Raw genomic sequence first — 14378 nt, forward strand, 5'->3', positions numbered from 1 at the left:
TCCAAAAATGATCCCGGACGAGCTCCCATTTATGTTACGTCCCGGCTCGAGAGGCGCAACATAAAAGTGGAGACACATGGAGTTTCAAAAAGTATTTATTTTACAAGAAGGGACAGAAAAACAGGTGAGCCATGGTGAGCTTCTGCAGTGGAAAAGTCATTCCCCATGCTTCTTCAACAGGCCTTTTAGTCAGTCTTCTCAGGTGTGGCTGATTAAGGTGATTAGGCACAGGCCAAACACACCTGTATAGCCAGTGAAAATGCAGAGGGCGTAACATGGTGCCAGCCAGTCTGCTTACTGGAATGTATTGAGAGTGGACAGCGGTTGATCACAAGTGGTGCAGGAAGTGGCCAAAAAAACACCAACTGTGGATCCCACGCTCAGTGAGATTAGATAAACCGGAATGGACACCCAGCTGTAGGTCACCCATCTGTCCTCCTTCTCTAGAGCTGGAAATGCTACAGTGCTTTTTCAAGTGCTAAAGGCCCCACTAAAGAAAATTTAAAAAAAAAAATCTCCTGGAACAACCAGAACTGTCAACCTGGAGCTTTGGTGGGAGGAATAGAGGAAGAGGAAGGGCAGGAGGGGGTATAAACTGCCAATGAAGTCTAAACCACAGCTGTTGTCTAAGAGCAAATACAACAAAAGACTTCACAAGAACCCAAACTAGTTTAGCAGTGAAGAAACAAGTTCATGCTTTTTGAGGAAGGTATTTTTCCTGTAGTCTAGCTATTGTACAGAGAAGGAAGAGAAGGAAAAAACAGGTCTAGTAAAATACTATGTATATTGAGCCACACAGCTCCCAGTATATTACCATGAGTTTTTGTAACAAAAATCTTGAAACCTTTTTTTCTTCAAATTCTCTACCAAGAAAAATACAAAACATTATAAGGCGGTAAGTAACTATTTTTTTTTTTTTTTAAATCCGTTTTTTTTCTTTTCTTTTAATTTGAGAAGCCGTTACAGTGCAGTTGATCCTCAAGGCAGCCGGGCCAGGCTTCATTGCTGATTGCACTCAGCTGGGGGGGCTGCATCCTTCTTGGGATCATAGTCGGGGTCATTCTCCTCATCAGCTTCCTCTTCACCTTCCTCATCATCAGCCTCCTCTCCTTCCTCATCGTAATCATCGTCATCGTCCTCTATGGCCTCTCCTGTGAAGTAGAGCACGGCCCGAGGTACGATGCGCTCACGGATGAAGTGGCCGATTTCAAAGTCAGCAGCTAGAACTGCCTCCGAGTCCTCATCCAGCTCTCCATTCTCCGGAACCTCTGGTGGGGCGAAGAAGTTGAAGAAGGAATCGTTGGGGACCGTCTTGGTGACCGTCCTGACTGTTCCGCGGCCCTTGTGCTTCTGTTTCTTCTTGATTGTTTTCAACGTGACATTCTTGCCCTTGGTCCAGTCAATCGTGCAACCCGTGCAGCACATGATCTCTGGTCCGTCGAAGGAGAAGGGGTCGCTCTCGTCGGGCTCTGACCTCATCTTGTAGGTTTTCGTCAACACTGTGTTTGTGAAGAAGTCGTTGGGCTCGAAGTGGAACTCTAATGTGAAGCTCATTGGCTGTCCTGGATCTGAGAATTTGACTTTAATATCTTGTAAATGTTTAAGGATGGGTTCGTCGTGTTCCTGCAGCATGTCACTGAGCAGGTCCACGTTTTTGAAAACCGTTAACCAGAACTCGGGGATGCCTTTGGGGTCTTCTTTCTCCTCGTCCTTCTTCTCCTCCTCCAACTTGGCCTTCTCCTTCATCTTTTCTGTCAGCTCTTCCTCCTCATCTGCCTTCCATTCACATTCCTCATCTGTGGGTTCATAAGCTGCTTTCACTATGTCACTTCTTTTGTCGAAGAGGGGCTGGTAGAGCGCGGCATACTTTCTCTCCAGTTCATGGACTTCTTCGTAGAACTTGGCTTCCTGGGTGGTCCATTTCCATGGCTTCACCAACAAGCTTGTAAAGATCCCGAGAGACGATCCTCTGAAGAATCTCTCTTGCCCCCTTCAGATTTTTGGATTCTTCAGATTCTTTTTTAGATTCAGAGTAGAGTATGTATTCGAACAAGTGATCTGTCAGCTTGCTGTAGGCCACCATGTTGTTTTTGGCTGTAGAAAGTTTGAACTTTCCTTTCCTTTCCTTTCCCTTGAACTTTCTGTTTTTTGAACCTTGAATCTTGATGTGATCATTTGCTTTCATAAAGGCATCTTTAATCAAAGATGTTACTGTTCAGGACAGTAAATGTTATTTCTCTCAGAAAGATGAGTGATTTTACAGCAGAATGTTCTCAGGTCACTATCATGCTGCGTCAGACTGAGGTCACATGATATTGTTGCGGTGATATAAGGCCATGATGAACTTGATCTCCAGATTTCTTTTACTTTTTTTTCTTTGACCACATCTCATCTGGTCTTTCTCTTCTTGAGGCTTATGAACAGTTCCTCTCTATGTTAGACTTGGATAATGATGAGCCTCCCTCTGTGGTGTTGTCAAATGATCCTGAGATGATCCATCCATGACTTTTTTTGATGTTGCAGAGCCCACATGTGTTTTCAATCAAACCAAAGTGGTTTATGCAACCACTCTTGTAATGTTGCTCCTGGATTTAGTCTGATGTTGCACACTGAGCATGTCCTGTTTCATCCTCCATAGTGGTTTACAAATTCAAATCTATGGAGTGAAACTAGTCTCTTAGCTTTAGAAAAGGTTTGCTGTGCTGACTAAGCATGCACATATGGATTGGCAGATCCCACAGACAAGGAATTTCAAGACCAGCAGTGTCTTCCATTCATAATCTCTTTATAACAGTTGTCAAATCAAAATAGCCACCATTCCTGGGGTCTGACAGCATTTCAGACTATCTCCCATAGTTTGAACTTGTCATATCTAGACTCATCTGTCTTGTCATCTGGACTCCATCCAGCTTCGTCACACTGATTCCTTACAGATTTAGGATCAGATCAGAAATCTGTTTTTCTTGTTGAAATTTAACTTAACCTCTGTGTCTTTGCAGTGGTGGACGAAGAGTCAGACGTACAGTATACTGATGGGAACATATGCAGACGTGTTCAGGTCAGTACTTATTCTTATTTCTGCACAAAAATGATTCAAATCATCAGCAAATATTCACACAAGTCCTAAAGGTAGACAATGGCAACCCATTAAAACCAATAAAACAGAAATATTAGGCTTTTGTGTTTACTGAATCATCAGTGAGGTGTTAAAGTCACTGAACTCAGAACAGAACCAGTTCAGTTGTGAGATGTTGGTGGTTTCCTCTCATCAACTGATGCTACAGGTCCTTCCACAACATATCAATTCGATTAAGGACTTGTGATGCAGATGTTTTGCATATTTTTTTGTGCAGAAATGTAGAAAATTGTGATGCAAAAGCTTTTGTGTGGCACTATATATGCCAACCTGTCTACTGTAGAGTATGCAAATACCATCCTTCCCAATGTTCATCATAAATAAATGCCCTGAAATCTGCTCAGAAAAAAAGATGCTCCCTTTATCTTGGAGAAAAACTCCCAATCCACACAGTCTACTTTTTTAAAACAGGAACCGCTAAAGTCTATTTCTGCAGTCATGGAATTTGTGAAGTGTTGGGATAACAATGTTGATAACAATACAGAAAAATGTTGATGGTCTTTGAATAGAGAGGCAGATTAGATCAGTTTACAGTGAACATCACTCTCCTAATCCATCACCTGCTTCCTGTGTTTTGTGTTTCTTCCTCTACAGATTTTCCCAGATAAATCACAAAATGGTTATCACTTGAATCTGGCAACAGGCCGCCCTACCTCCTGAGCTACAGCTGCCCTATGGCCACACTACCTCCTGAGCTACGGCCGCCCTACCTCCAGAGCTACAGTAGCCCTACCTCCTGAGCTACGGCCGCCCTACCTCCAGAGCTTTGGCTGCCCTACTTCCAGAGCTACGGCCGCCCTACCTCCTGAGCTACAGCTGCCCTACGGCCGCCCTACCTCCAGAGCTATGGTCGCCCTACCTCCTAAACTACGGCTGCCCTACCTCCTAAGCTACGGCCGCCCTACCTCCTGAGCTACGGCTGCCCTACCTCCTAAGCTACGGCCGCCCTACCTCCAGAGCTACGGCCGCCCTACCTCCAGAGCTTCGGCCGCCCTACCTCCTAAGCTATGGCGGCCCTACCTCCTAAGGTACGGCCGCCCTACCTCCTAAGGTATGGCGGCCCTATGGCCACACTACGTCCTGAGCTCCTGAGCTCCTGAGCTCCTGAGCTACGGCTGCCCTAAAGCCAGTGGCAGCTGGTGGTGATGTTTAGTGGGTGGGCAAACACATGTGTAATACCGATTAAATAATTAACACAGTAGTAAAAGGAACATCACTTACAATACACAAGTTCCATCAATTACAGGTACACTGTACCTGTACAGTGGTACAGGTTCTCAACTGGTCTGGTTTCAGGACCAAATATTAACAAAAAAACATATTAACATTAAAGAACTTTATTTATGTGACTTTATCTGAGAATCTTCACTTATATAACTATGACACCTGACATCGCACTATGGGGAAAAAAATCCATTCCAAGTCTACAGATGCTCACCAGGACCTGAACCCTGATGTGCCATGTGGTAACCAGCATCACATTGATGTGACTTGCGCTGGATCCATATTTTCTAATTTTTTTTCTGAAAATGTTTCAAATCCACAATTCATTGTTGGCTCCATGCTGTATCTCCTTCAAAAACCAAAAACTGAATTCTTGGCTACACTTGCCGTTAGCCAGTCCTTTCTTTCAAACCAAGAAACACAAAACTTCCTACGTGTCGTTTGTCACTTTGAGTTATTTGAACATCGTTTGGCTGATGTGATTTCATTATCTTGACTTCCAACATTGAGGAAAATGGATCAGAAATCAAGTAATCCACATCGTTCATGTCAACACCTCCACAGCTGAACTTCTTCTCCCTTCTTCCGTTCTGACACCAGCAGCACTTTTGACCAATGACCAGCCGCCTGACTGGATGTAGCCAAATGATCAGCAACTGACGGGGCGTGGCATCACACCTGTCAATCACTTACAAGAACTAAAGGAATGGAAGTGGTCCGAGGGGTGCTGGGGCTGTGATGAATCAGCCCATTTTACATATTCTATGTTTTTCTTTTGACTGTTAGGTGCTGTTGCTACCCTTGATATCACCGACAATCCGTTGTAGGTTATTGAAAAAATATTTGGCTTGGGAGGACTTAGTCCTGTTACCCCATTTATACCAGCCACCCATGATCGGAGCCAATCCAGGCCTGTATTGAATCGTATTGGGCTTCAATCAAGCCTGATCTTTTCTAGTGTTTTTCATTTTAAGTCTGGCATTAATCAGTATCTCTGTGGCGTCAAAACGTGTTTTTCCTTTTCTGTTTTGGTGGCAGTTGGCTAGCGTCAAATCTGCCAGAAAATAAAGAATGGAAACAATTCTACCACATTTAAATCCACATCAACATGAATCTAACATATTTTAGTAAAGGGATAAATGGAGGCAGAAGACGTTCTCTTTCTCTGCGTTTATTTTCTCCATTTTTTGGAGGGATGGCGCTTTGTCAGTAGTAGAATGCAGATGCTGTGACTACTGTCAACAGAGGGGAGGGTGTTAATGGATCCTGTCCTGATTGACGCGCCACAAGCAGAGCATTCATTCTGGGATTTGTATTATCAGCGATACATGTGCTGTATGTCACGGGCCAGCTCTAGTAGTCCTTTGGTATTTCCATGTTTACGTTCTAGTTGTTCGGTTACTTCTCATTATTGTCAAAACACATTAATTTCATTATTCTCCTCATCGTTTTCTATACCAATTGTTACTCATCATATTGTTTATTATTCAGTATCCATGTAAATAAACCAAATATTTCACTTAAGTCGTCTGAAAGGTTCTTGTGAGCTGGAAATAGATGATCACTGTACTGAGAGCTGACAGCTCAGATATGATGAGACTTAATAGATTAATTTCTAATAATTAATATTGCTCTAATATTTATTAATTAATTCTTACAGTGTAGTTTTCATCTGTAAGTGGTGCCCCCCATCAACAAGTGTTGTTATTAGACATAAATGTTAAATAATGTAATTCTCATACAAGAAGAATCATGGGACTAAACAATGTGGATGTTTGGTGAGGGGGCAGAAGAACATCATCATAAAATGACTAGAATCCATAGAATCCACTGAAATCAAAAGCTGCAGCCAAACGACAACAAACACCAAATGCTGTGTTTGAATTTGCACTTGCTCTTACTGCTGCAAGCAGTAAGAGCAAGCATTTAGATCATTTAGAGCAAGCAGTTAAATGATTCTACACACACACATAGTCTTCTCCACCTTTAGGTTTACAGCAGACGTTAACACAGGCTCCTTTAATCGTCCTATGAAACAGGGAAAAGAGAATGGATGTTAGGAGGAAATAAAACTTGTCCAGAGATTCTTCCGAGCTTAGTTGTTCATTACACATATAATAAATGCATGAAGTCATTTTCCTGCTCGAGGAAAAACACTTTGCTTGACCTCCTTGAACTGACCTGCTGGTCTTCAGTGTTGAACAGAACAAAACGTCCAGCAGCATAGATCCAGTCCAAGAGGCTCTGCTGGTCTTTAACACGAGGCTTGATGGGATCAGGTTCTGTCAAACAGCAGCAGCAGAAGAGGAACAGCAATATAACTGGTTCCTGGGTGACCACACAACCATGATTGCTGCATGTTCCTTGGTGTCATGTTGTGTTATGTCTCTCCTTGTAGGTTGAGCTACTGTTAGCTAGTCTGCTTCAAAATACAGATTTACTACAGAACTGCATCAGCTTCCAAATTTAAATGAAATAACATTAATATGCAGAGGACTGATGCCATCTTATCTTATTAGTTTAGTTAACTGAATTGTATTTACCATAGAGCCAGTTACCAGCCTCCAATGTTACAACAGTTGTTCTAAGTGTCAGTAACTAATATGGACTCATGTGTTAGTTTTTTTGTAATGTTAATGTTCGTTAATAAAGAGACACAAGGTAAATTTGAAGCTGTATTATTTGTCCTCACTCACCTCATTTCAAATACATGTTTAGAAAAAAAGATGTACGAATATTTGTTTAAATCTAAACATGTTATCTCCAGAGAGACTTACTGATACTACTACATACTACTACTGATACTACATACTGACTAATGGATGCCCTTAACACTAACGTAATAATGTAGTAATACCAATTATAATAACCTCATGCATTTTAATATTTTAACAAGCATATTAGCACCCCTAAAGTTCCCCCCTGCTAGTGAGTGGAAAATAAGTTTTATGCTGTAATTGAAAAGACGGTAATGAACAGGAAAATTCAACAAAATACGATTCATTTAAAAGTCACTGTGCTGCTGTTTTATTACTTGGAAATCTTTAAGAGTACTTCAAGAGTCCTCATGGTAATGAAACACACAGTAAATATAATGAAATGATGTGATGTGTTAAACACTCACCCACAGTAACATTAAACCTGGAGACGTGGAACCGGTTTCCATTCAACATCACTCCAGTGTAAATGCCACTTTTCTGGATGTGGGGGATGGTGAGGGATCCCGTCGACACCAGAAGATGAATTCACCCTGTAGCCCTGTGAGTCCAGGCTGTAGCGTGACTGTGTCTCCAGCCGTCAACGTCTTATTCATTTCAACATATTCATCTGTGGGCACTCTACAGGTGAATGGGGCTTTCTCTGTTAGTCGCACAAAACCCAACACTGACACAGAGACGAGGAGAGACAAAAATACAGAGAGACAAAGAGATGGTCAGACAGAGAGAAAGAATCACACGAATGAATATGATGGATAAAACTAATACGTGCACATTCAACGTATTCTGACCAGACACCAATTAAACCGTATCGTTAGAGCTGCACTGTGTCACATGAGTAATATCAACATAATATTTAGTATATTTGTAGGAATATGTACCCACTGTGTGGACTAACTGAATTTAACCTTTTAAATTTATACAAGATAAAACAGATACAATCCAACTCAACAGTAACCGTAACTGTCCTACAATGTCGTAACTGTTCCGCTACATGACGCCGGTCCTTTTCTAGCCATGTCCCATGGAAGCGCAGCCAAAAAGAGAAGCATAACCCAACAAAACAAGCCTCACGCTGAACTACACATTAAAAAAGTTCAGTTGGCTACTCACGCATTGGGAGCCCGACTAACAACCTCATCTTCCGCTGCATCATGTTAAAAAAGGCTGCACTGAGCGCTGAGCGGAAATTTAAGCTCCGCTTCGAGTCACGTGGATTCTTACTATTGGACGCGGCGTGGTGAAAAAACTTTCACATTAGCGCCTCCTTCTTACAGAAAATAAAGCAAAACTCTTCATAGATTTCATCTGCGTAGATAGCCAGTCATAACAATAATAATAATAATAATAATAAAACTACCGATGTCAGGGACTCCAGCTAATGTGATCCATGTTCAGTCGTGTCCCCTCAGACACTCTGTGTCCAGATGTGTCTTATAGGACATTTTTACCTGCTTGAGTCTCCAGGTGAATGAATTTCAACGAACCAGTGAGCTAGCTAGTAACAGCACTTTGCCGTTAAAGGAGAGAAGGCCTCCTTAGTTTGATCCTCTCTGTTTTCTTCTCAGTAATTTCACCAAAGAATTACATTTATGGGATTTATTTATTTATTTATTGTTGGTTCAATCAATGGGACTGATTAATTCCTGAACCTGATGTCCAGTTTTTTTTAGTTTTACCTCCTGTTGTGTCACAAAGAACAATCACATGGTGATGCTCACTAACGGGTCTGTATCTATTGAGAATAGGATTGGTTTCTGCTGACTTTCTATTTTTATCACCATTATTATTGCTATTGTATCTTTTAGCTCTTCCTGTGTGCTACTAATCTTTACTAATACTGCTCTGCATGCTGAGTGAATGTAACTCTGAAGTGAAGGTGGATCCTCTTCCCTTCAGCCAAACCCTTTATTTGCATTGCATTTACATTGATGGGTGTCTCCCACCCTCCCTGAAGCTCAAGCTCACATTTAACAGTGATCTCAAACCTTAAGATTCACTTGGTCCTGGATTTAAGGAATAAATAATCAATCTAGGATTTGACTCACAACAACAATATAGCAGTGACCTCACCTGTTACTGAGTCACCTTAGTGAGTCCACCGACAACTACACACAGGCAACTTGAAATACAAATCTGAGAAGTTTTCAGTTTCAACACAGCCAGCCTTCATGAACAAGAGTCACATTAACTCTGGGAAAATAATCCAACACTTACCTGTTTGCTTTCTTTCTCACCTGCTGGGTGATGTGATCTTCCACCTGTCACTTGAACTTGTCAACATCCCACCCTGCCTTTAACCCTCCATCATCATCCCAGTCCCCCAGTCCGATGATGACAGACCTGTTGCTCTCACGTCCGCTGCCCTGAGTGTTATGCGAGACTATTGCTAAGCCACGTCAAAGACAGCTTCCGTCTTACTTTTCATTACTTTGACTGCCTCCTTTCCATCTAGGGAAAACAGGTCAAAAAACAAAGATAACACAAGGCTCTTGTTGACTGCAGCTTCCAAGGATGCTAGACATTGTCTTCAAGAAAACTCACATGACAGACAGACAGACAGACAGACAGAAGGATCTGACCTGCTGCATAGACCGATGCAGCAGGTCTTCATAAAAGAAAAAGTGGAGGCTACTTCTACAAATACTGAATATTTTCCAACTTCCCCTGAGGTGGGAGTCACTGATGCTAACCCTTGCTGTGATTACTTACTTATTATTACATTACTTGTGTCATGATTCATTAATTCAACATTATGGAATGATTATGTCATACATTACTGGGTGGTTCAGTGTGGTAAGAGTGAATGTCTGGGTGTGACACCTCTAAGTGGGCTTGTTCGCCCATTTCTCTGTTGATTGGCTGGATGGACATATGGTCCATGTGTTTTAAATTTTTCTATCTAACGTGACTGATCGTCGCTCGGCAACGATATTATATATGTGTCTGCCTGACGGTACTCATTTCACCTTCTTTCCGGCCAATAAATGCTAACAAGAGTTTTTCCAGTACTGACTGGAGTTACCTTGAGTCTGTACATCTGTCTGGTTCTCCAGTGGCTGAAATAACCAATTGCTGCAAGTATTTATCTGTAATTTTATTTTGTTTTAATGTTCTATGACTTGATCTATTAACATGATCTATATACATATAAAAAGGGTTGGCCGTCATTTGGACTTGAATGATTCAGATTCTCAATTTCTATTTCTATTCTACAGAATTCTCAATTCCGATTCTTTAAGGTGTAGGTCAACAGGTCACAAATATTTCACAAGAGAACTGTTTCATTTGAAAAAGCTTTTACACGGGCCATTTTGATTTATTCAATTACAAGGGAGGGTCCCTAACTGTAACTGTAAAACTGAAACTTGCTGAAACAACAATACAAGTTTTCAGCAGTCTAAAAAACAAATAGCTGCAGCCCAGGTGTTCCTCACGGGGAGCAAGGTTGTCCACGAGAAAGCCTTTGTCCACCATGATCGCCATACCTGACTTCAGCAGCTTTACGGTCCTGGACAGCTTGAAGATCTCGTGATCACTCATAGAGCCTGCATACAGGCCAGACACAAAGGTGAAAGCACCGTGGGGTGCCATGCCAATCATGGCCTTGAATGTAGTGCATGACTTGTATGCAGAGAAAACCTCACTCTGAAGGAGCAGAGAGGATGGCGTCTGACAGAATATCTCCATACAGTCAAGGATCACCTGTGTATCAGGAAAAGCTGCAGTTGGCAGGTGAGCTCTCACAATCTCTGGAGGAATCCAAAAGCGCTGGCTTCCCAGGAGGCAGTAAAAGAAATTAGTCCATGTGGAGATGATCCGACTTGCAGTAGTGCGTGAATGCTGAACCTCTCTGCAAGGTCCCTGAGAGGAAACCCCACTGACAGGTACATCAGGAACAGCAGAAACTCGTCAATGGGTCTCAGTTTCTGTTGAGATATAAAAATAAAAAATAAAATTACCTTATCAGACAGAACAGAAGAAAAGAATTATTGTAAGAATAAGTCAAGGCACAGCAAACCGAGTGGACAGAAATAAATAAACAAATACAACTGAAGAATAAAACACGGATGAAGCTGCCACAATATATTATACAAACAGAAATTAAAAAATGTATGTACAGTCCATTGCTATTACAAAGTAAAAATCAGAAAATAATACCAATATCAGCTGGTTGGCTTTTACTTTTTAGTTAATTGTCACATGTCAACTTCACGAACTAACAGGGGCAATTACAAAACAAAACAGTTTGTACGCCATTTCAGAGTTACATTAGACATACAGCCCTTAATGTGCAGGTCATGTTACCACATCTGTTCCTTACCATTGCTGAGTGATGGACTGTGCAGAGGCTGTCTTGGCGCAGGATATCCGCACCATCTTGTGGACCACAGCAGGTTCAAATAATCTCCAAAATGCCATGAACATCTTGTAGGACTTAAATCTGGTATAAAAGCGCACATCCTCATCTGATGTAGACAGACGTTGTATCCCGAAACGCTGGCGCAGTTTGAGGACTTCCACCTGCTGTTGTAGCTCCCTAATCTGGCAACGTAGATCTTCGCCCTCGCTCCTGTTTGAGGGACTACACAGTAGTCATGATCCGGAGCTATTTCGGTCTCCATCTCCGAGTCCAAGTCTGGTGCGGGACTCTCGGGCCGCGGACGCCGTTCCCAGACGCTCAGTCCGGGCGCAGGTAGTTTATACCTGTTCCACGCTTCAGCCTCCTCAGTCCCCCGGCGGTCATGATAAAATCACTCTGTTTAAAACTACAGTTACAAAAAACAGCCAGTAGTGGGCAGTATAACATCCTATTTTTTCTTGTTTACACTTTTTGTCTAGCTGCTGCACCGTAGGCCTTTGAGGAAGGTCATTTCAATCCTGTATTGTGTTGCACATGTCAGAATTGACAATAAAGTTGACTTGACTTGTACTGTCCTCTTCCACACTTTCACTTTAGGTAGAATGACACAGATGGAAAATAAAAACTGTGATATTTATTATAATGGAAAAAGAAAAAGGCAACAATCAAGCGTGATCATCAGTGAAGTCAATAATGTGAATGAGGGTTTGTGAGGGATGTTGTGTGGGGTGTTGTATGAAAAGCTAAAACAGATAATTAACTGAACCCTATTATTGATATTACAGAGGCCTTGAGAATCAGAATCAGAATCAGAAAAACTTTATTTATCCCCGAAGGACAATTACGAGGGCGAAGAGCGGTACATAAAATAAGGGCAAGGGAATAAGATAACAAAAGAATAAAAATTGTAAAAGTGGACAAAAACAACAACAAAACAGCATATCATGTACAATGGCAGGCCTGCTGCCAGTAACAGAAGAGAGATGGATTGTGGAAAATAATATCAAGACTAATATGTAAAAAAATAAAAATAAATAAAAAACAGTAGATATGGTATGACAAATAAATAAATAAAATTAATAAAATGAGGTGTGGTTAAAAAAATTAAAGTGACATTGTAGTTAAAGTGTCAAAGCAGTATTGCACAAGAGGACATGTGATGTTGCACTTGAGTGTAACACAGGAGGACTTAAGTTATTGTGACTGTCGTATAGTTCTTAGAGTTCAGGAGGAGAATAACATTCTCCTCCTGAACTCTAAGATAAAAATAATCCAGTGAGAACCGACGTCTCTGTGATTTAGTGGTGGGTTTTACTTTTTGTCTGATTTGTATGTTTTTTCTGCCTCTTGTCACTTATTAATTATGACGAATATTCTGTAAATCAATGTTTAGACAGATGCCAGGGAACAAAGTAGCAAAGATGTCGACTTGAAAGAGGTGTTTTTCTGACGAATACTGCATTGTGTTCTACCTTGCATGTCGTCCCCATTAAAGTGCATTCAAATGCTGCTACGTTTCGTTTGTCTTTGGCTCATTTTGTGTTATTTTCTCTCCTCCTCCTTGATAAAGCTGTAAATCTGACTCTGCTCCAGTTTCCAGTCGAACTCACCCCTATTAGTTTACACTACTACTCCCAGTATTCCCTCCTCACCTCCACACCCTGCAGCTGCTCTCTCCTCATTACCTCAAAACCAGAATGTTTTTCATTTTCTTCTGTTAATTCATCATCTTTGTGCTTGTGGCAAATCATAGCTTAAGCTTCATCCTTGTTGTTTGTATAGTCGGCCTTCACTGACTTCCTGGTACAAACCTAAATTCATGAGGACAAGAAGTAAAGCCGGTTTGAATTATGTCCTGCATGTGTCAGGAATGTGGGATTGTTTAATAAATGCAACCTCAGGGGAACTCAGACTCAGAGTGGGAAAACACAGAGCTCATTTTTTTCATCTTCTAACTGAATGTATGAGTTGCTAAAAAAACATTCCACCCAGTGCTTTATCTGGCGACTGTGGGAGTTGCAGCTTTGTGTGTGTTCCCTGCCCGTGTCGTTTAATGTCTCCACGCCATGTTCCATCTTTCTGTGTCCTTGTTTTTCCTTGCTATGTTCCATTTCCATGCTATGTCATGATTCTTTTTTGATTTTGGATTTTCCTGCCTTGCAGCGACTTTTGTTTGATTATTAAATACTTCTTTTGTTTGAACTTCCAGCCTCATCCTAGTCCTGCATTTGGGTCCTCACCTCTTCCTACCTCTACCAACACCTGACATTCTGAAATTCTCAATAATGATGAAAGCTGTGTTATAAACCAAAGTATCGACAGATGTGTGGGTGAAAAGTCACTCCAGTTACTGTGCAAACGATAACCCTAAACCTAATGCTAACCATAACATTACCTTGAATCTGACCCTTAACCCTAACGTAACCCTAACTCTGACCAAAACCTGATTGTAACATTTACTATAAAAAAGAGTCACTTTTCATACTTAAAAGATGCAACACAAAGTGCTTTACATTAAAAACAAACACCTGCCTCAATGGATTAGGTGGTATTTGTTTTCAGGGTGTAGACTGGACCCATCAACAGTTTTCAGAAGACCCCTTTGTCTTCCAACATGACTGTGCCACAGTGAACAAAGCAAGAACCACAAAGACATGGATCTATGAGTTGGTATTTTAGATCTTGGCCTTGACCTACACAGTCCTGAACTCAACCCCAGTCAACACGTCTGGGATGAACTGGAACAGAGATTGTGATCCAGGACTTCTTCTTCAACATCTGTACCATAAAAACCTCTCAGTGGATTTTGCTAGAATCCAGTAGTTGTATAATCAGTGGATATGATGTAAGTGCTCCACTACCTGAAAGTCCTCACCAGCCTCATTCAGCTTTTAAAAGACTTCTCATTAAACTGTGGTTGACTGTAGGTTTCCTGTTG

General features: G+C 41.5%; 1 protein-coding gene across 1 annotated transcript; it reads right to left on the bottom strand.

The window, feature by feature from the left end:
- Positions 1-388: 388 nt before the first annotated feature.
- On the bottom strand, positions 389-2083 carry LOC125003932 (nucleosome assembly protein 1-like 1). Its single transcript, XM_047578200.1, has 2 exons — positions 2052-2083; positions 389-1942 (listed from the first exon to the last, which is right to left on the bottom strand). Exons 1-2 carry the CDS (start codon positions 2081-2083, stop codon positions 1000-1002), a joined length of 975 nt encoding a protein of 324 aa, XP_047434156.1. The 3' UTR covers positions 389-999.
- Positions 2084-14378: the final 12295 nt, after the last annotated feature.

The sequence above is a fragment of the Mugil cephalus genome, chromosome 2, assembly GCF_022458985.1.
Source record: "Mugil cephalus isolate CIBA_MC_2020 chromosome 2, CIBA_Mcephalus_1.1, whole genome shotgun sequence".
In the NCBI taxonomy this organism is placed as follows: domain Eukaryota; kingdom Metazoa; phylum Chordata; class Actinopteri; order Mugiliformes; family Mugilidae; genus Mugil; species Mugil cephalus.